General features: G+C 39.0%; 1 protein-coding gene across 2 annotated transcripts in view; it reads left to right on the plus strand.

Moving 5' to 3' along the window:
- The window catches only part of SLC44A5 (solute carrier family 44 member 5), a 74,326-nt gene that overhangs the window by 4,142 nt on the left and 46,515 nt on the right, over positions 1-23,669 (plus strand). The window contains exon 1 of one of the 2 annotated variants that reach the window (XM_010216646.2): positions 22,792-22,863. The exons of the other annotated variant lie outside the window; for it this stretch is intronic. Coding sequence (XP_010214948.1) covers positions 22,827-22,863 — 37 coding nt within the window. The 5' untranslated portion in view covers positions 22,792-22,826. Of the gene's footprint in view, positions 1-22,791; positions 22,864-23,669 lie in introns of those variants that run through there. 2 annotated transcript variants of the gene reach the window in all.

Genomic DNA, 23,669 nt, shown 5'->3' on the forward strand with positions numbered 1-23,669 from the left:
TGATTCGTTGCTGTCTAATACGCTATTTGCCCAACCTTATTCTCCAGGCATCTACAGGATATTCTTTCTCTGTCTTCTACCTATTTTTGTAATATGTGCAATTATCTGTGAGGCTTTGCCAGGTTTAATGGAAACTGATACCAGAATCTTAAGTTATTGGGGAGTATAAACAAAATGCAGAAGCTTATATAAAACATAGTGTAGAGATATTGAAAAACAGGTTTAATAAACACAGCACTTAAAATACTCGCAAAAGAGCAGCTTGTTGAAAAAAGTGAAAATACCGCAGCATGTCTGCTGCGATGAAAGTTGTATGGCAATGCTAGGCCATCTATGTGGCTCCTGTTTTACTCTTGACTCATGAATATAAAATTAATTCAAAAGGGATTGATAAAAGGCCATCACACTTGAATTGGCTTTCTGATATATCAAAGTATGATGAATGTTTCTTCCCAGAACAGAACTGGGCTCTAAATTATCTGTCTAATGTAGAAATGTGTTTGTATATTTTAAGCAAGTCTTTGTGCCATAGCTCCAGAAAAGTCAGTTTAGAGATAGGCAGTAGGTATTACTTGAAGTAAGAAAGTTGGATGTTCCATATTGAGTTTGTTTTCTTAGCATGTGCCTAAAATTATTGCATGATTCAGTGAACAATCTGTACAGTATATAGAATAAATTAGAACTGCCATGCAAATCTGTTTCGCTTTACCTTTTTGTCATTTTTGATATTGTAATAACTTTCATCCTATAAAAGTCAATAGAAAGTTGCCCCCAAAACATTAGAAAGAGCAGGACTAATATTCCTAATTTTTTATTATGCAAGTTAAATTACAATATTAGAAAGAAAGGTACTCTATAGAACTGTGTGTGAGTAGGCACGAAGAATTGTAATATCTTTTAGAGAAATTAGTCTGTTGCAGAAACATGCATTTCTACATAATCTGTATACTTTGTAGACTTAAAATGCATGATATTGACTCTAATATGATATGATATAAGTAAGCATATAGATGGTGTTAAAGATATGGACTGTAGTTATTGGGCAAGGCAACTATCTATACTAAAGAGCATTTAAAAAAATGCCGATCATTTACCCAATAGAATAGAGACTGTCTGAACAACAGTGTGTGCCTTATATGTTTATTTTCTGTTACGGTAAAGCCCCAATTACAAAGATAACTGGAACCCCTTAGAGTTCCATGCAAGTGCCGTACTTTTGGAGCCACTCTGCTGTGGTCAGTGATGTCGTGGGATTCCTACATTGCACTGGTCTTGGAAACAGTCCAAACATGTTTTCCTCATTTGGGCTGTCCTAGAGACTTTTATAGGAGGACTTGAGATGATAAAGTTAGCCATATGCTAAGTTTGGCAGAGCTTCTCAGAATTTACACCAGATAAGCTGAGACAGATTTGATAATTATTTGGTTAATTAGAAGTGTGGGAAGGGACATCCATGCTTTGCCTTCCTTGTGAGCTCGAGTATCTCTCTCAGCCTATTGAGTTTAGCTGAGCCTTCCCTGAAGTAAGATATTGCTCAGCATGAAAGGACACAACAAATGTCCTTTAAATAAGGAGGTGAATTTAACTTTTATGTGTAGTTATACACAGTTCAATTGATTAGTTATTGCTAAGTGGTATGACTGTCACTGAAAATTAGCCAAGAAGAAAAAGTGTAATGAACTAGGTTTCTTTATGACTGAACAAACTTTGTTATATCTTTTAACAAGCCAAGTGTTCATGCATTTTAGAGGCAAAATGAAATAATCTCTGCTATCATACAATTTAATGAGATTATAATGACAGTAACCTTTACCCATTCCTTTATCACATGGATTGGAGCTGTTGCTGCATGACACACTTGAGGAGAATATGGGTGTATACCAGAGTCATCATGCAAGGGAACATAAAACTCAAACGTACTGCTGTTAGCAGAATTCCCGATGTTACTAGAACGAAGTTTTATGCACGTATATAGAATTTTAAAAGCCTTTAATTCCCCTACCCCAGGATCCGTAATCAGGAGATGAGACATGGCACGGAAATGTGAAGTGTAACCATAGCGAGGTTAGTAAACTTGTAAGTTGGGGGATAAATGGTAGCTTTGTCAGGGTGGGGGAATCTTCCTGTTTTGGAATCTAGTGATGTTTCTCTGTAACCTTTCCTCACTTCCTTCTAGGTCCTTCAAACAGATTGTTAAACATTTAAAATATATACCCTTTTTGGATTAATCAGCATTTTGTCTGTTTGCAACCGTACAGTTATTTTTACAGCTTAAGTTGCTAGAAAGAAACCTCCTTATATCGACTGCAGTGAGACACTACTGGTGGTGTGAAAGTGAGACTTGGTACCTCTCTGATACCTATTTGACATGTTTATGCTCTCGTGTGCTGGCAATATTATATCTCCACGTGTTCCATCTCTTCGCCTTCAAAGCCTTCATATGCAAAATAAAAACAGTAAAATGAAATTCAGTTTGCCTATTTTTCTCTCCTCCATAGAAATAGAGTGTACTATTAACATAGTTTCAGGAGCCTGGTAGAATTCTCAAGACAGAGTAGGCTAATTCATTCAACAAATGAAGATAAATAAGCAGTACCTGACAGATTACTTACAAATAACTCTCTCGCATTAAAAAAAAAGAGCTTTTTGAGAGATGAAACATTGTACTACCTTCATTTCAGTGGTCCATTTTTTTCACTTTCCCCATTCTTTTCCCTTCTTTTTTTTTTTTCCCCAAACCTAGTGTTTTCCCCCTTGCCTCACCTTTCAGAAACTCTGTTTCACAGGGGTGCTGTTTGAGGCACCCAATGGGGAGTACAATTATAAGGAGTACAGTTTTCCATTTGAAGACCTGACTGTGACTGGTCTCAGAATATCTCCAGCTACAACTGCACAAACAAAAGGTATGTTTGTGTTTTAGTGGACAACTAAACAATATATGCTTCTTAGTTTCCACCCCCGTTTCCTGGTGTAATGTTCATGCTTTGCTACTCCTTGGGGTTCTGAGGCTGGTGGCTTCAGCTGGGTGGTGAGAGGGGAGCATCACTGCAAGTTGTGAGCACCTGGGCTCCGGTGCGAATATGTTGTTGATTCTGATAACTTTCCTTACTCTGGGATCCACTTCAGATCATTTTTATTTGTTTGCTAACACACCTTTACACCTTGCTCTTTCCGCACTGGTCTACAACTTCACATTACATCCAAATTTATAGCATTTTATATATGCTAGATAGTTCTCTTTGTTACCCCTGAAAGCATTTCTGTCTGTCTCCAGGTCTGCATTTCTTAACTCACCAAAGGTCAGTTTATTTTAGTCATGGAGCCCCCAGTGCCAAACCGATGCCCTAGTTCCTGTCATCCAGTGCCTGTACACTATAATGTTATCCGGCATCTCCACTTCTCAGTGTCTCTGCTGTTACACCAGGCCTGTATTTCTCTGAAATGTATTATGAGCATAGTCATAGATGTCTCATTTTGCACAGAGTAATCACTTACTATTACTTTCATGTTAAACCATAGTGGTACTGTGCAGGGATAAGCAGAACAAATTGGCCATAACCACATGGTCAGAAGAAAAATTGTTGTTGATACAACTGAAAACACACCTGCAAATGGATCAGTAAAAGTTCTGAAAAAGCAAACCAGACAAGCCTCAGACTTAGGCCTTCCAAAATCAGTACAAAGCCTGTGGCCTGTTACTAGCAATGCCAGTAGTGTATTACAGGAGTTACAGGGGGTTTAAGATCAATGTAGAACCCACTTCTCATTCAAATAAATATAAATGTAGTCTCTTTATCACTTGACTTGTCTGCATGGTGGAGTGAGGAAAAAGCAACAAAGGTGACTAGAGAATAATTTATAGTAAAGAATGCCATTAACATTCAGAATGCATACACTTACTCCAAAGTAAGATGTTATTCCAAAGTACATCTGAAATAGCTATTACATTTCAGTTCACATTCTGTATTACTCCGAGTTAACTTCCTTGCCTAGGCCAGGCCTTTGAGATACCATCTGAAATCTGTTTCCTTTTTGTGGAACAGAATAAAACCTGAGAGAGCACTGAATGACAGGTTGATCTTATGGCTAGTGTTGCAGTAGCAGAAGGTAGCTTCATTATAACTAAAATACCTGATGTTTGTAACTCTGCACTGAGTGATGACAAGAATGTTACATAAAGCACTTAGTTTTATTTATGATGGCTGAATAACTGAAAATCTCTAAATTTGCAGTATTTTATTTAGAAGTTTTTACTTCTGAATTGTACATCTTTCCAGCTCTTTATTCCTGCCATACTGTTAATATTTGTGAGTAAAATACTACCTCGTAATCTGAACACACCTCTGAGATTAGGAGAGTTTAGTAGGGAAATTTGCTTAATTTGAAACTACATGTGGTGGTAAAAAAGAAGGATAGTTTGAAAGCAAGGAGAACTCTATTTTTAATGGCTATTCTATAGAGGGAAATTTGGCTCCACTTTATATAAAAAGATCTATTGAATATCTGCCTTTTGGGGACCTTTTCCAAGAAACAAATTTAATGACATTTAGGGTGAATCTATATCATCAGCTTTTGAAAAAAAAAATATATATATATATATATATATTCTAAAGATATGGCCAAAGACCACCATGTATTTATTTTCCTGACATATTCTACCCTTTTCCATCTTATCTGTTTTATTTATTTGGGCATCTGTTTTCTGTGATGAGAAAACTCTTGTGTTACACAAGTTTAACCTTGTGTAGGAACTATTGGAAACAAAATGATAAATATTGAGCAACGTCAATGATAAAATCAACTGACAAACACTAGATAAGCAGAGTGATTATGCTATTGCTTGCAGAGACATCCAAGACCAGTTGTCAGTCAACATTTAGCAATAGCCCTACATTTGCCCAAAGATACGTGACTTTGTGAGGATCCTTTGTGAGATCCAAGGAGGGTTAGGCTTGTCCTCCTCTACCTTTAGAAAGGTCAAAGATAATCTTACTCAATAGTTTTGTTTGATAAAACTGTAACTGGAATACTTCATTCATCAAAACACATTTTTTAGTGAGAAAAAATGAAACATCTATAAAGAAACTACCTGTTCATGAATGCTAGACAGTCATCATGACTTTGTGTCATATGTTCTGGTACCTCTTAGAAACAATTGGAAAAGAAAGATGCTTTGCAGTATTGCTTACCTGTATACCTACATGCAGATAATTAATGATAGCTGAAAAAAAAAATGTTGCCAGGAAGCCCTGTGCTTGCACTGGTCACACCATTGCAACACATGGTTATAGTACAGGCTACCAGCACAGTCAGGGTGGGAACCCGTTTGTGCCTCCAAATAGGAGCTCTAACTCGTGATCCACCAAGGATTCTTGTTAACTGTCCTGCACAGCTAAGGATGTACAGAAGAAAAGAGAGATCCTTTTTGGGTTAACAGATTCTTTAGTCAGTTGCATGCAGAGCGTGTAGGCTTGTACAAGCTGATGTGCCATAAAACCTTCTGGTGGCTGAATTAGGGTAATTTGCGATCACAGAATGGTTGAGGTTGGAAGGGATCAGTGTACTTTTCAATAAATGAAGATACTGAAGAGCAGTCCTATCACTTATTATTTAAGATTCGTACTGGATATAACAGTAAAGTTAATTGTTTATTATTATTATTACTCGTATTTTTCCCCTGACAGAGTTTTTTGGATGTGATCAGCTTGCTAAAAAGCAGCTGACTAACAATGTAGCAAAGTACATTATTTATTTTTAGATTTCTTGCAGCAGAATGGTACGTAGTTCCACTGTTGTTGCTTTGCTGTCTCTGACAAAGGCCCATGAGCTGTGTCTGTGAATACCCCTTTCTGCTGGTTTGATACAATGCTGTATCTGTGAATCTAGACAACGGCTACAAACAGTAAGATGATAATGAGTGTTGTGTCCCTATGACCAATACTCATCAACTCTTGTAATATTTATTCGCATAAGTAATTTGAAGATTTGACTGAGATTTTCGGGATAGTTAACTGTTTAGATATGTGCATATGTATTTAGATATGCATATATGCATAAATATCTATATTTATTTCCTTTTACATGTCTTTTCTGGCATCAATCCTGGTGCCTGGAAGCTGGAAATGATACCTAGTTTTGGTTGGAAAGTTACAAAATATGCATATGCATTATATTTTTACTTATGTAGACCCATGCTAATTGATGCTGACGGACTCTTCACAAGTGACTGAATGTTGTGAGAAGTGACATGTAATACAAGTCCAGGGTCTTGATTGTCTTCTTCAGAAGATAACCTGCCATGAATTTGATAGTAAATACTGCATTTGCTTATAAAATCATCGCTAAGTTACAGTTGTCCAACTAAATAAAGACAATATGCCAGTGGTCTTTAATATAGACTATTGTTATTGCGATTGTTTTTCTTTTCTTTTCTTTTTTTTTTTTTTCTCAGCTTTTTTAACTGCATTGCAAATGCAGTGGCAGGTGGTGCTGTGATTACTTGTAACTTCCTTCTCACCTAAAACTCAGGCAAATGCTGCTCCTGTTACTGATATAGATACCTCTGAGTAACTGTGATGTTGCACAGTTGAAACAGTTCTAACATTGGGAAAAAATAGACTGGAATGTGAACTATTTGCTTGAATGCTGTAGTGAGTGGGAAATGTTTACAGGGACATACTGCAGGCATTGAAGAAAATAAAAATGTCACTTTTCACTTGTTTTCCTTATGCAGTGCAGGCATTTTCCAGTGCAAGCATTTGTGCTTATTGTGAAAACATCAAATTGCTTCAGTGTTCCTGTGCAAGTTGGATAACGAATAAACTAGGGCTTAGCAGGGTAGGAATCAGTAGAAGTCACTGTGAGGGGCACAGGGCCTGTGAATCATGATGTAAAATTTTCAGCAAAAATATTGTTAAAATTGAGTATCAGGACTGCGGGGGTCACTGGCAAACTGATTTCCCTTTAACCTTTCCAGAATTCTAAGTGCCATAATCCACAGCTCAAACTTTTTTTTATTTTTCTTTTTTCCCCCTAGAGAAGCAGCAAAACAAGTTAGTATCTCTGGAAAGGACCAGGAGTGATAAGCATTGGCTTCTATACTTGGCCGTGTAAGTCTTCCGGCATGGGAACTTAGAAAAGTCATTGTCCTGATGTTCTTTAAGAACAAAATTATCCCTCTTTTATCTGCTTATAATAGCAAAAGAAATGATCATGGTTTGGTATTTTGTTCCCCTTCAAACCAAGCAGGTATTACTGTGTTTTTTAAAACATTCAGGGTAAACTCTGCACTTCACCAACATACATTCATTATCTAGATGTTAGATTCATTATTTGTCAAGAAAAAAAAAAAAAGGTGGGTTTTCTGTGTTTCTTTTTAAGCATTCATGAATCATTTTGTTAGTGTATGTTCCAGAATCCAAAACCAAGTAATAATGTATTATAACTACCAAATCCTCATTTATACCGAATTTGTTAGATTTATAATTCAACTTGTTTGAATTCAATTGAAGGGAATATAATCCTTAGTCAGAAATTACTTAATTTTTAATAAAGAAAATATATGTATCTAATGCTTATGGTTAAGATTTAAGTCATATTGTGGCTTGCCAAAAATATATCTTTCAAAACTGTGGCTGAATTTGATTTTCTTTCCTTGTAGTTAATGATGTAATTCAAATGTAATATTTATTCACAAAATTGCTCTGCTTTACATTTAAATTTTCAGGTTGGAAATAGGTTTTGGAATAGTTTATTCCATTCCTCAGTAGTCAAGAAGATCAAAGTCCCATTTTCATTTCATTTCTAGTGAATGGATATACGAATAAACCTGCCGAGCCCAGCTGATCAATCTCACATAAATCCTCCCATGCTCATGTTGGAATTTGTCCTTCCCTATACCCTACTACAGCTACACAGACTGCTGCCAGCCCTGAAATCCAAAATTGAGGATTAAACCTTTAGACTCCTCAGTCATGTGCAGTTTGGAGATTCCAAAATACACTTACAAGGCAGTCCTGGAAAGCGAGAGGGAAGCTGTTCAGAACTGGTTCCCAGAAAGGTTTCAAGTATTCAACTCAAGTGTGAACCGGTAACATTGTAAGAGCAAATCCACCAAGACAGATGGTCGGTGTGCAGAAATTCAGTCGGTGTTGTCCATAACCGAGTATAATCTTCACCAAAGTGCCAGCTGCTCTGGAAGTACCGCTGTTTCTTTGCTAATGGTGTTCATCAGACGTCCAAGAATAGGCAGTGACTGAGACAGGCTTATAACGGTCTGAGATATGGATCCAGGCTGTACAAAGAAAAAGGGCATAATTACTTAAGTAAAATACCATGTTTTAGTTAAGCTATTCTAAATGCCCTTTTGGCTATTTTTGTTCTCTGTTTGGGGGGTGAGGGGAGGGGAGATGTCATTTTAAACAAAGGCATAATTATTATTAACCCAGAATAAGTATCTTGTTGTGTAATAGTTTGTAATGACTAAATTTAAGTACTTTTGCGTTAAAGTGCCAAAAACCTCTCATCTGAGAAAAAGGATCTCTGCTTATCTCATGTTTACTTGGTGAGGTCAGCATTAAACTCAGCAGATCCAGTGAAGAGGGGATGTGGAGAAAAGCAGTCTCCCAGCCGCTCGGCAGTAAAGCGGCAAATCAGAAACAGTCCCGATAAATAGACCTTCATTAGAGAATGTTTTATTGAAGACAGTGGAGGTCATCTATGCTCACAGGGACAATTCAGCTCAGGGACAGAAGTGGGGAAAATTTGCGGTTACTTTTTGGGAAGCACTTGCCAATCAGTTCTGTACTTTCTGACTCACTCTAGTCATTGTGATTGCTGAAACATTTCTTTTTTAAAAATGGAGCCATATACTGCTGCTATGATAGTGTTTCAGTCAAAAGTGCACTGCAACCAGTGACCTGGCTGTTGCACTGCAACTGCACACACTGTGGCCAGAACAAAACACAGAGCTTGGAGACATCATCACCCCCGTATCGTAGTTAAACTCCCGTCTCACAGGACGCGTCCAGGGAGCGGCACATCATGCTTCTCGTGTTCAGAGCATTGGGCTGCTTTAAGAGACAACAAAAAGGAATTTTGGTCACCTTACATTTCTTTTGCTGTTGGAATGAGCCCATGAGTTTTCTTGGAAAAAATGCTACAAAAAAGAAAAGATGCTACAAAAATGACTTTAGGACTACTGTATACGTTCCTCATTTGAAGCAGGTGGAATATATCCCCTCTTCTCAATATGCACAGAATCCTGCCGAGTCGGTCTTTTGAACATATGTGAAGGGGCACACATTAGCACAGTAAAAAAAAGCTATGTTTGAAACAGCAGGTTCCCTGCTCTGTCTGCCCGGCCTCAGATCTGACTTGCAGGACCTGAGGATCAGGAGGTGGGGAAGAAGGAACAGGAATCATCACATTGGGTTGGTTTGGCCTAGCTGTGCTGCGGAGCTGTGCCTGGAGGCACTGGAGTGGGCCCCAAAGTAAGACTACTTTTATATTGCTAGTTGTGCTGCATAGAAATCTAGAGTCTTGTATTAAATAGTATACAATGGCTGCATGGGAACTACTGACTTAAATCTTTTCAGATGAATTTTCTCAGTCCCTGTTCTGTGTATGTAAGTATAACTCCGAGCTGACGGATGTGTTCTCACACAATTCTCACTGAACTCAGTAGAAAGAAAGGGAGGAATTGTCTCCTTTAATATTCTGGTGCCTCTGTTGCAACGTATTCTTTATCTTTTTTACTATCTACTACTTGTTATATACTCAGCAATATTGTATTAATCTTATCAGCTTTTTAGTTGACAGAAAATCTTATAGATAATTTTAACAGTTTTATTATACCACATTTATGATTCTTACACAGGTTCATACTGGAAGCAGATGGTAAAATATGAAATCATTTTTTTTTCTTGCAGGCTTTTCATGGTTTGAATTCTGTTTTCATTTCTATTTTTGCAATACCTAGTATGTTTTGTGTACTGCTACTGAAATACTCTCTTTAGCTGTTAAAATGAAAAGCCTTTACTGGTGTTCCCAGGTTGGATTGTACACAGGTGTATGGCAGCTGTCACTTATTTTAGCATGAATTCCCATGCTGGTATTTCAAGGTTCTATATTTGTCTTGCTGATTACATCACATGATGTTTGATATTTTCTCTAGAATACTTTTTTTGTCCACTCTTTTTTCTCCTTGAAAACCTGGCATACGTGCATTGTGATTTCTTTTGTTACCTGTTACTTTAGGACCAAACGCGTGTTGTTTTTTTTTTTTTTTTTTTTCCGTTTTTGCTTTTTTGATAAGACTTCCAGCTTGCATTGACTCTTTTAACTCCTCATTTTGGATATAAAATGGCTCTTCTGTCACTTCTTGTTTCCATAGCTACATACTTTGAATGCGGTTATAATTAGCACGCTGCAGCCACTTTGGTTTGTCCTCCAAATGAGACAAGAACTTTATAGGGAGGATGCGTTTTTGTCATCTGTCAATTCCAACACATTTAAGTGCAGGCAGTTTCTCAGCTGTGAGGTCAAGCTAGGAGGAGCATTCTCTTGCCCTGAGAGTTTGGTGGGGCATGCCAAGGGCTTTCCTTGCTGTTTCCAAAGCACATTGTATTAGCATCATGGCGGACTATAAATGTGCATGTCCTAAATCTTCTATAACTCGAAAGGGCTTCATTTAAACCAGTTCTGGAATGTTGCATGCAAAAATGCCCGACATTGGTGGAAATTGAGCACTGTGTTTCAAAACACTCCACCATGTCCTTAGAGACAAGAGGTGTTTTCACTCCTGGTTTAAGCCGCGCCTCACACGAGGGCCTCCAACTTGATTAGATTGTGAGACCTTTCTATAAAGTAGAATGATGCAAAGCATCTGAGTGGGCCAGAGATGTTGTCCAAAGAGGGTAGAAGCTTTTTTGTATTGTTCAATGAAGCACCAGCTACAACTGCCTAAATGACTTAAAATTGTATTTTAAAATGTGTTAAATGACTTAAAATTGTATTTTAAAATGTGTTACCTCATTTGTGGGTTTTTTTTTTTTTCTTTCTACCCTCCATTGAATTAGTAAACAGCCAGTAAAAAGTACATTTTGGTCTTAATCACACAAACTGGCAGTGAGTCCCTTCATGCTTCGGAAAGTAGGCTTTTTAACACAAAAACTGAGGATGTCTTCATTAATTACTTCAGTTTGTTGACGTAATATTGCATCAGCCTAATTAAACCTGTGAGAGTTGCATGGGATGGTATTTGAGTAAGTATTTTAAAGCATTAACAGGATTTTCAGAAGAGATAGGTGTGAATGAAAGCAAAACTCCGTTTTTTAAAAGCAGACACAGTTTAGACACATGAAGGTTAGAATATTGCTTGGGGAATGTAATATGCAAGTGGGCTTTCAGAACAGTTTGAATAAGTTATTTTTATATTATAGCCTTTTGGTAATCAGACAGAGCAGAAGAGTTATCTGGGCAGTGAACTGGGATGATGGAGAAACATACTTTGAAAAATGATACACTATTTTTTTTAATCTTAGTAATTTGGCAAATAATCATTTTTTTCCCTAATGCTTTGTTTCTTTTTCGATTATTTGGTTCTTCAAACCAGTAGATTTTTGCTATAGTTTCTGTAAAGTTGGTCTTACTACAAGCTCCATGATGTCTTGAATGTATGAAAAATGGATGCAAAATGTGCTGAATCTGTAGCTGAGTCGTGTCTCTAAAGCGGGAAAGTGTGATTGGAATAGATGGAGAGCACCGCACAACCGAGACTTCGGAATACACTCTGCCTGTGAATTCCTGAGAATTCTAGGAGCAGCCCTATTGTGCAGATGGCATGGTGGAGTTGCAATAAAATGTGCTTAGGAATAGAAAGGAAAAGGGTTCGGTAATCACAGTGGAGGGTTATTTGAGGGCATGTGAACCAGGAAAATGAGGAGGACTGGAGGACACGTGATACAGAAGAGAAAGGGTTCCAGGGCATTGCAAAGCCCTGGAATATTTAATGACTGCTGAGAGTGAATTTTAAATCTCGTGTATTTTACATCCGTAGATATAATAGTATCTTTCCCCTTTCCCCATATCTTTGTTTTTAAGAAGGTTAGTGGGTTAATAGGATGGTAATGAAAAGTACGGTGTGGATTGGCACTGGGAAAGCTTGCTGTCACATGCAGACAGCTGGGTTTTGGAACATTGGGTTAGTCTTGAGCAGATGCTCATTGGGATGAACTCCACTGTGTGGTAGTTCAGTGCAGAAGGCAAATCCAGATCGGAGGCTGACATTTTGTTGGTGTACCCCTCCTTCACAACAAGGCTCTATTAATGAGCGCAGCGCCTTTGTGCAGCTCAGTTCTGACGTGAGGATGGTCTCCAAGGGCCGTGCTGGGACCTGCTGGACTTGCAGCAATGTGTTGAGAGCGCTGTGTCAGTGTGCCGGCGGGAAAGGCACCTCAAACAGAGTGGCTGCCCACATACACATGTCTTAGTCTTGTGAGCATCAACAAAGCAGAGCGCTTTAGCAGCATCCTTGGGGCTGTGTTTGCACTCGTACGCTTTGCTGTGTTTGGTGGGGATCAAAAGCAGACCCGGTCCTTGAGTATGACATTTTGCTATCTGTATATACTTCTGATTGGCTATCTGCTATCTGTATGTAGCTTCATGATCGGCAGAGAAAAGTGTAAATAAACTGCATGTTTACCTGCTGCACTTTACATTTTTTTATTGGGACATTTATCGTTTAATAAGATGAATGCTGATTTCTTTATTATTCTTTTGAAAGACAAGTACCCCTGATGAAAGAAGTTTTAGGCTGGATTCATCAATAAAAATGCAATGCTGAACATCCATTTTGCGGGATTTATTTTGCTTATAATTCCCAGAATATGGCAAGTTTTACACGCTATCACAACTTTGTCCTAGTAGTCTTCTATAAGAAGAACTCCAGTCATTATCTATGCAGTTTTTAATATTTACCAATGTAAGATATCTATTTGTAGGAAGAAGTTGGAGGTTAAACTAGAGAGCAACTTTTAGACATCGGAACTTAATAGTAGTTTTTTTAAGGTAGGAAAATAGTCCTAGAAGTTCCAGTGAGCAAGTTCTCATGTCCAATATGACTTCATTGCTTATGGCTCTTCAAATGTGCAGTACATAAATTATGCAAAAAAAAAAAAAAAAAAAAGAGTGGGAAATATGCAGTGCATAGAACTGAGAGTGGGTTTGTAAAATGCTTTTTTCTCTATGATGTTTTGTAAGGAGCATTTCAACATTGTGAAGCATGTTTCAGTTCTGAGTTTGAGAAAGAATTTTCTGATCTTTCTGCAAACAAATTCTTATTTTTATGGCTTCCATCTTCCCCTGTATTTTTGGTGCTCTCTTAAGAAACTGTCTAAATGTTCTTGAGATCAATATGTACCCTGAGAATTTCCAGCCCCATCTTATTTTACCATTTGTTGTACTGGTTTTGATTTGTCTTTAAGATATTTCTTCTACGCAGGTCACTTAGTCTGTTAAATATGTTCATGTGTCCACAGTGAGACTTGAGTTTTTTTGCAGGCGCCGAAGCAGGCTTTCCACGTCGTGTGTATGAAGTGTGAGCAGAAGCCTGAAGTTCCTCCCCTCTTGGACAGTAACAGAATGGAGTGAACCAGCACCCTCGTTTGACTGCCAGACCTCAGCGTCGGAACATCCCGCTCTTGGTGCCTGATCCTGAGGCAATCCTGCAACCGAAGTAGAGCTTGGGCTGGATTAGCATCAGGCAGCCCTTCTCCCAACAACGCAGGGACATTGTGCCCATCGACTCACATCCAGGGTTGTATTCTTCAGCTGTTTTGGTTCTAAACTGATACAGCAGTAGCAGTAGAAAACGTGTTCTAAATTGTGTTGTGGACTCTGAGAAATCTGCAAATCAGCTGTAAGAAACAGTTTTTTCGGTTGAATGTTTTGCTGTTGAAACTGAAGATGGAATCTGACCCAGCTACGAGTTCTTTTGAAGGTAAATTATCTGCTTCTGGTTGTTTCGCTGCACTCTCGGAGAGCTCAGTGCTCTGTACAGAGCAGAGTGGGTGCCCAGGATTGGTACCAGTCGGTCTGTGAACACTGTGTACAGGCTAAAGAGTCACCATAGGCAGGTGCTTTGGAAATCTGCCCAGATTAAAAATTTTCAGACTTTATGCTCTTAAGTTCAAAATCATGAAAATACTGTTTGAATTACTGTTGAAATCATAATTATTTTTTATTTGTAGAACCTCCTAGTTGGATGTATGGAGACATTATTTTCTGCATTAAGATAACACTGTCTCGTTAATTGTGTATGTCAGAAATGTGGACGATGTCCTTTTAGTTTTTAAGTAATGTAGGATCATTTAATTATTGATAGTCATATTACCTAGGACGAGAGCCAGGCTCAATGGGTGCAGATTAACTTCTCATAAAATGTTGTGCCTTTTGAGAGCTGCAGAGACAGAGACCAGCAGCAGCCACAGTCCATGTTTCTTGTCTAAGAACACGCTGGGCTTTGTTTAAATTCATGCTTTTGATTCCATAGGGTTTTTTATTTGTCTTCATTTATTTATTTTCTAAGACAGAACAGATAATATAGTGGAAGTCTATCTTTTACTATTAAATGAAAAAAAAAAAAAAAACGTGGAAACAAAGGGTCACTGTGACCATTCCTGGTCAACTGTAAGGAATTCATTCGTTCAGACAGAATTTCAAATTTAAATCAGCCTCTGTTACCATTCTGTGAATATGTTCACTGTTCCAGATACACAGAGCCCCTGTTAGCATTGCTAGGACTTCAGAGCATACCCAGCAGTGAATGCAGAAGTCTGGGTTGAAGGCAAAGTCAGTGTGAATATGGCTGTCGTTAAAATACTGGATCTAGTTAGCATAAAGTTACAAACGCCATTGTAACTGCATGTCTCATGGTCCAGAAACAGTCGCCGAGAGCTGGGTGCCTGTTCATTGTGTGCCATGTGCAGTGCGCTGCACATTGGGTGCATTCAGAAAGGCTGGGGTTGATTGCAGTGCAGCTTGTGAGCAGTGTTACGTTAGTTTTAATACAGTTACTCTCATTTTTAAGAATCTCTGTTACATCAACAATACAGTCACGAGATATCAAGTCTCTGAGACATAGTTTACTTTAGATTGTTCTTTTTTTAAAAACAATGAATGTACTCTGAGGTGTATTAGTGAAGACCTAGTGGTAGGGCTTTGTAATCTTGCTGTTGAGTCGCCTGTTTCCTGGGCAAATCTATTTCTTACCTAACTTTGTAATCAATTGAAAAATGCCCTTTGTAAAGGCAAAAGAAATCATTCCCTGTATTTTGAAGATGTTTTGTATTTTCATCATACTTGTGATATGTTGAATGGTCCAGACTGATGTGTGTAATTTGTGTAATTTGCCACATATTGCTCTGCATAAAAGATGTATTGGTGTTTCAATGACACCTGGGTAAAACAACTCTTAAAATCACTGTGGAGGGTGTTCTTGTAACTGGATGTAATTGTTCTGATTTCAGTTTAAACATACTTGAATTCTTCTTACACCATTATTCAGGAAGAAGTAGTTAGTCTTGTCAGAACGTACTCGTCGCGAGTGGGGCCGGTGCCGGCTGTCCCAGCGCGAGCCACGGCCTCGTGAGCGCCGTGGGCCCCAGCGCTGCCCTGCTCAGCGCCCCGAGACCTTGCTCACTCCTGGCTTGCTGTCTGTCTGCTTTGATTTCAGATACCAGATAAATGTAAGAAAACAGAAAGAGCAAGAAAGAGATGCTGGTACGGATAATTGATGCAGTGATGATTGCATCTGGAGATTTAAGGACACCGAGTAACATTTTATTAGTTCTGTAAGCTCTGCAGAAAAACGTTCTGGATGTTTTAATTTGTCTGTTACAAGCAGCTAATTATAGCTGGGTGCAGATTCCAGGCCAGATTCTCTCAGTCCAGAGGACTGAGGCTGAATTTTCCAACATCCATCCATTAAAATGCCGGAGATGCTTTTTCCAGGGACTCTGCTCTTTCCAAGGTGTAGTTTAGAGCTGGGTGCCGCGTTCCCCCTGAGGCTGTGTCCGTGGCTGTTGGCATGTTCCAGTGAACAATAACTTCACTGGAGTCCATGACTTCACTACTGTCCAGAGGCAGTAGTTTGCTGAGTGGACCAGAAAGTCTTGAGATTTGTAGAAATGGTTGTAAAGTCTTGATGCTTTTCAGGAAAACCCGAGTTTGTCTGATAGTGGATTGCACCAAAGCATACCCTGCTGCCTTGTCTCTGTTTTTAAATGGACCAGCACTACAAACTTTCTATTCTAATGCTTCTGCTCAAATCAAAGAGCAAAAACATATCATTTGTAAGGTTTTGTTTGATCACTTTTCAGCCAGTATTGTCTAGAAGAACCTTTGACTTTGCCAAATGTATTGGAACTTGAAAATACTGTATACAGTATAATAGTGACTTTAGAGTGGGTACGGGGTGATCCACTCTGATGCCATCTCGCAGTGATGCGAGCAACCAGACCAATTATACACAACTATTTCATCATAGTTCTTAAGGATACATTTGTACAAATCTATGAATTCTCTCCTTTTTAAAGTAATCAGTAGCTTAGGGTCTAGTTTCATTCCTAAGAAGAGAATAGAAAATTGCAGTCCATATCAAAGGTCAAAGTTTACTGGAGTGCTAAATGTTTAGTGTAGTATACTGTATTAGTATTAAAAACATATGTGGAGGAGTATTAATAGTCCAGCATTGGTTCCTAACAGTAAACTACAATTTGTTTTAGAGTTTAAGGGTATCTTGCTTACTTTATGATTTCCCTTTGATTTCAGTGTGTCAGGCTGATTTACGTTGTGGTAATAGTATTTTTTTTTGTTGTGCAAAAAAAACGCATAAAATTATTTTCAAGTTCCTGGATAGGATTGCAGTTCTTCCTAAAAGTGAGGACCTAGCTGTGAATGTCAACAGACTAATAATCCAGCGTGCTCCACATGCTTGTTCGCAGCGGAATGCTGAAGGGGAGGAGCAGGGCACCTTTGGGCATATAATTATAATTGAGCATTAGTAACACTTGAAATTCTGAGATGAGTGATAGTTATGTTCGTTTTAAATTTAAACATGTTACATTAGTATTATTATTGTCCAATTTTCAGAGAGAATTTCAGCTCACTATGTAGATGCAGACAACTAAAGACAGGCAATTTCTGGCCATTTCTAGTTCAAATCAGTAAGCATGAGAAATAGATCTTCACAGCTATGCATTGGCATTTAGGTTCTAATTACTGCAGTTCAAGGTGGCTTTTGTGCATCGAACAGTGATTTACTCAGAAGATTGTGGGTCTGAATGTCCCTTGCTTACAGAGTTATTGAAGGCATGTGTGCGAATGAAATAATGGCAAATAGATGATGCCACAATAATCTAGCCTTTGTTTTCTCCTCCTAACATTTTGTCTATCTAAAAAAATGTGTATAATTGTATTTCCCTTGCAACTTGTATTTTCCCTGCCAATAGAAACAGTGCCTTATTTATTATCTGTAAATGCTGTTATATAATATTCCCATTCTAAGTTTAGGAAAGTGTTATTTTTATCTAAGTACAGTGTTACTTAGAGAGAACAACTCAGATGATACAGCATTTTTAGGTAGTACAGTAAGCTATCAAAGTTACAAACTGATATAGAACAGACAGTTTAATCCATCTGGAACTAGAGACTTGGGAGAAAAAAATCAGTGGTCAGTCCTCCTAGATGAAGTGGAAGGAAACACACATCTCTACAGTTTCTGATCCTAGGCAGGGGGCGTCTGATTCTTGTTTTGAAATAGCACTTTTTCCAATTAAAGTGTCAGCAGAGACTTTATATTTTACATACATTTTTTTTCTCCCAAAGCATGAGAGTATGTTGAAACAGAAAATATCCTTTCCAGCTGGATTAATAAGTAAACATGTTGTAAAGAGAGATATTTAACAAAACGGCAACATCAACCGAAGCTGTGTGATCACAGCTTGTGTTTCTCTAGTGTTAGTGCAGTATCCTGGGCCCAAACTCATTTTGACAAAATGTCTCCTAGAATCACTGAATGCCGGAGGTTGGAAGGGAGCTTTGTGCCCACTGCCTCTCTCATTTCACTGGATACCACTGAGAAGAGTATGGCTGCATCTTCTTTTCCTGACTCTATTAGGTACGTGTACAAATGAGTAAGATCCTGCTGAGCCTTCCCTTTGAAAGGCTGAGCAGTCCCAGCTTTCCTGGCCTCTTCTCACGTAATAAGCGCTCCAGTTTCTTGTAAGTGTTCGGTCCTGTTTTGCTAATTACTTTCTGTCTGGTGAGAGCTTCCTTCGGGTACCATCTGCGAATTAGATCCGAGCTGTGCATGGAACAGCAGTTCCTGCTCACAGGCTCTGCCTGGTCTGGGAGCATCCTGGGTGCCAGGTCTTTCCCTGGGGATTCTGAGGAATGTGTAGCTGTGCTAGTGCCAGGAGAAGAACAGACTCTGGGAGGCAAAAAAACAGACAAAGTTTCATCTCTGATATAGAATGTTGAGGAACAGCTAGTAGGTGCGTTGGAAGGGAAGCCTTAATGAAGCTCTGTGATCCAGACTGCCATGTGTTCTGCAAACCTGTTTTTTCATGTCTAGAGAAATGTTGTAGAACTTTTCCCAGCTGTCAGTGTTCTGAGTGGCCCTACAGAATGGCTGTATAGTGATCAACTAAATTATGTTGTATTAACTGCCTTAATTCTCATTTCCATTTTCTGTGGGCAGTTGCATGCCAAGTGGTATATTTCAAAATTGGCCTATTATCCTGTCATATTGTATGAACATTAAGTGTAGATCTTTAAATTTGTGACAAGATCATGCTGATAAAACAGGTTTAGTTGTTTTGTCTAATTTTAAGCAAACAGGGACAATGTGCTGATTGCACAGGAATCACCTCAGGGTAAACTTCATCCTGTTCTTAGTTAGATCTGTAATCATGCAGGTGTGGGGTGTGTTGTCATTCCCTTTACCTTGTGGCTGTGACATGAAGAACATAATACTTCTGCAGATATACGACTAGTTTAGGACAAACAGTGAAATAACATTAAGTTTAAAAATTTAAATTCTTAAAGGCTGATTCAGTGCTTGATTCTGTTACCACTGGAAAAAGGGGCAGTGTTCCCCACTGGAGTGCCCTGACTTTAGGCCTCCCAGACAGTTCTTCGTGTGGTGGGTGGATATGTAGTGTATGGAGACCAGACCCCTGGAGAGCACAGGAGCCTGTGTGGGAGGTAGAGCTGGCATAGAAGTACGTAATGCATTGGCCTTCCTAAAATCCTCATGAGCCTTGGTCTTTCATCCCTCCTTTTTTTCTCCTCTTTCTTTAGCATGTCCTTAAATAAGGTTTACGGAAGTGGCACTCGGTTTGTGAGCAGTACTGGTGTCCTAAGCTTCACTGTAGCTCATGGCAGTCGCTTTTGAAAATCAGACTGAGTATGGATGGAGAGCTGTGAACACAGGGGCTTGCGTGGGAAGGTTTGTGTATGCAGATCCCTTCAGTTGTGCAAGGGAAAGGACACTAATGTGATGAGGTGGTCTGTATCTGTCCCCGTCTGGAACCTCTGCGCCATCTTCAACCCTCGTTTTCTTGCAAATCATTAACCGATCTTGATCAGGTTTGACCCTGTGGTGATGTGTTCAAAGATGGTTTATGCCTCAAGACTGCCCAGTTAGTGGGTGTCCCCTGCATTACCATCCCCCCCGTCGGGTCTGCTTTGAACAGTGGCAGCCGGTGGGCAGATAGGCTGGGGCTAGGGGGCAACAAGTGATTATAGAGTGATTCCAGGCTGCTGCTGCAAATACTCCTGACTCTTCAGAAGAAACAGATTTGGTAAAAGGCTGGTGGAGAACTGCAGGAGGAAGGGAGGATGGGGACGTGTGAGCTGGGTTGGAGTTGTTAGGGGGTGCACAACAGAGCCCTTCCCACTGGTGCCGTTTGCTCTGCTCTTGACCCCCCCCCCCTCCTCCCACTGAGTTAGTGGGATGAATTCACGCCTGTCTAGTGCAGTAGCAAGGGTACAGCACCATGAGGAATCCTTCCCCATAGATGTGTAGCTTAATGGGTAATATATTGCAGTGTACATTAATAGGAACTAGCCTCTTTTAGTTGTTACTGTTAGCTTCTCTAACTCCTGTTTTGTTAGGTGATCTAGTTGCTGCTTTGTTAGGTGATCAAAAACCTGTTGCAAAATGTTTTGCTTCATAATCTGAATGGTCAGTATTTTCAGATGGTAGAACAAATGTTTTTTTCATTGCTGTTAACAGCTTTTCTCTTATGTTACTGCTACCAGTGCAGTCCTAGTCACAGGTCAGATCACACAGAATCCCAGAAGGGTTGGGGCTGGCAGGGACCTCTAGGGATCCCCCAGTCCAGCCCTGCTCCAGCAGGGACACCCAGAGCAGGGGCACAGGGTCCATCCAGGCGGGTTTGAAGATCTCCAGAGCAGGAGCCTCCACAGCCTCTCTGGGCAGCCTGTGCCAGGGCTCCGGCACCCTCACAGGAAAGAAGTTCTTCCTCACATGGAGATGGAACTTCCTGTGTTTCAATTCATACCCATTACCCTTTGTCCTGTCACTCATTCATCCTGAAGCTTTTATTTTTGGCAACGTCTTTGGCAACTCGGCAATAATAAGAGTATTTATGGCTCCTGGTGGGAAAACCTAACTTCTGTGTACAGCGTTATATATGTATATATATATTTAAAAACATTAGAAGAAAGAGGAAATCATTTTTTTTATTAGAAAGAAATATTTTCTTCGTCAGTTCACTTTTGTTACATATAAAATAATACCAAAGTAGGGACAGGATTCCTGGCTGATCCGCTGTCAGCTACCTCTACATAATGGTCTCCCTTCTGACCCAATAACTATCGAAGCTACTTGAAGTGCCCTCCGTTCATGCAGAGGGGAGAGACTTGCAGCCCTCAGGCCACGCACCGAGTCTAGCCTTCCTTTTAATATAGGCGATCAAGACATTAAAATTCCGGTATACCTCTTTACTGCAGTGATATTACTAGCTAATGCTTCAGTATTTGGCATCCATTTACTGCAACTTTTATGTCAAACACTCACCTTTTAAGAAAGACACATTTAATTGCTGTTTTGAAACAATTCTATCTGCATGACTGTATTATATGAAATAGAAATGTCATTCAGAACCCAGTGTCAGAAAGTTTGTCTTCTTTTGGCAAAGAAATTACTAAAATGGGATTCAAAGTGATTTGCTTTGTTTTCATCCTTCTTAAGTTACCCTTAGAAAGAATCATGTATTCATAACAGAGTATATTTCAATGAAGGCCACCATTCAGTATAATTTATCAGTGAGGAATTGTAAGTGTGCTTTTATTGTAATTTCGATTCATGTGTGTGTCAGTTATACCTGAAGTGTTGGGGAAAAAAAAAAAAAGAGTTTTCCTGCAAGCCGGTTACAAGCCCTGTTGGAACTTGTGTAACGTCAGTCCTTTGACTCAATAGACCGCTTTTACACTTTTACACGTTTGTGTCTTACAACAGTTGTTTTAGTTTATATTATTAGGAGCATTAGGCCGTTTCCATATAAGGAATATCACATATGCCTTACAATGTAGCCTAAGATTGCCTGCAAAAAACTTCATGTAAAATTAATTATTGTAATTAAGCTATAGTAAGTATCAAACTTTGATTTGGATTCCTTGCAAAATAGGCTATAATCCTTGCAAAGATTAGGCTTTTGTATAGGATAAAGTCACTTCTGAAAATAGAGCAAGATGGACATGGTATGCAAGAACTTCAGCTGTTTGTTTTCTGTGTTTGTTTTTTTACAAGGACGGAAGCATCAAAATGTTCACATGTTTCCTAGAGAAACATCTACTGGGATGAATCTTGTTCATTCCTAATCCACCTCAAGCATCCTACACTTGTTGACTTTGGACTCTTCCATGTCCAGTTACAATCACTAGTTTCTCCTGGAGAGCTACCAGTGTAGCATTTTGTACGCATTAGACTAAAATGCACAGTGTCATTCTACCTATGTAGTTAAATTATTGTGATATATGGACTTTCTGCTAGGTAGGAATGTTTGCAGAAAAGTATTTTTTGTTGCTACTTTTAGCTGGAAACTCATACTCAATCCTAGTCCCTAACTCTGTTGGTAGTTCTGTGTTCTGAAAGCAATGCCAAAAAATGTGTAGCTTTTCTGTTTCTCCAGTTTTCCTTTGTCTCGGTAGAATTACTAAGAACCTTCTCACAGTCAGTATTTGTTTTTCCATAGGTGCTTAACTGACAGATAATTCATACTTCTGTTCACTTAAAAATATGTTCTAAAGAAGAGATTTACCACATGTCTTTTATGCCCTTGATTTTAATATTTGTATCAGGCAGCCACATAGTAACACTGTAATAAAAAAAGGGAATTTGTTTTGTGAGGTATGCCAGACTTCTTCATCTTATTTCTTGTTTCAGTTGTACTGACTTCCATCAGATATTTTACAGCAGGTATCCAGGGCAGGCATTTCTCTTTCTGCTTATATAATATAGCTAATCAGAGCTTTAAGACAGAGTCATTCCAGATTCTGTTGACATTCATGATATTAGAGTGGCTGGGTGGGCAGGGCACAGGGTGATATTACCAGAAAGCCTTTCCTGCTTCTTGTTCTGATTGGAGAAGCTCATGCCACTCAAGCAGATTTATTTTAAAACCTGTTTAAGTAGTACTGCTGTGTGTCTAAGCTTGTGGAGAAGGTGCTGCCAGCACAAGAGCATACAGTTAATACTGAACACGGACAGCTTGCTAAAGTGATCAGGAAACAGCAACATGGATGAAGATGAGGAAAACTACTATGGAAAACATGGTAATTTACCTGCCACTTTGCTTTCTTATAGAAAAAAAAAATCACAAGGGCCTAAAACGAATCTTGTTGGTTTCAGCTGCCTTCTTTCTGTTGACTTTAGGGGCTTAGATCCAGCCCCAAATGTTTTTTACTGACTTTTCTTATGAGCGATATACTGATTTTTTCCAGCTTGACATTTACAAGGTTATTTAAACTACAGATCAGAGGTAGACTTGGTATGTCATTGATTGTTGATTGATATATATTGTTGATTTTTAGTGTAAATACTTTTTTTACTACTGCTACAGTATTAATGTGCAAATTAATTTCATTTGGTATTAGAATTGGTAAATATATTATCATGTGAAGTATTTGTTGTAATGGTATTATAACTGAACATAGAACAGTTTCCTATTATAGAACAGTGTGAAATACGTCCATCTGCCTGCTCTGTGAGGAGTGAGAATTATTCCAATTTTTAATCCTAGCAAGCAAATGACTCATTACTCAATTGCACTGACTTCTTCCCTTGTGTCTTCTTTTGAGCACTGTAGATTGCACTGCACCACAGAAAGCAGTGACTTTTGGCCATAACAAACAGTTCTTGGACAACTTTTCAACAGTGGAGTAATTTTACTGCTTTTGATGATTGCTACTATCTCACAGCATCCCTCTGTTTGCTTGGTGGAGAAGAAATTTGCCATTTAAATCAGAGGAGAGACCTCAGGAGAACCATTTGGTAGTGGCAGTGCTGAGGGAGGGTGAGCTTTCCTGCCCTGTTCCCAGCAGTGTTTGTCTAATCCACTCCTAATAGCTTCCAGTGAGGC

This window comes from Tinamus guttatus, unplaced genomic scaffold (genome assembly GCF_059628265.1).
Source record: "Tinamus guttatus ecotype Peru unplaced genomic scaffold, ASM5962826v1 Tinamus_guttatus_pri_ptg000814l, whole genome shotgun sequence".
Classification (NCBI taxonomy): Eukaryota; Metazoa; Chordata; class Aves; order Tinamiformes; family Tinamidae; genus Tinamus; species Tinamus guttatus.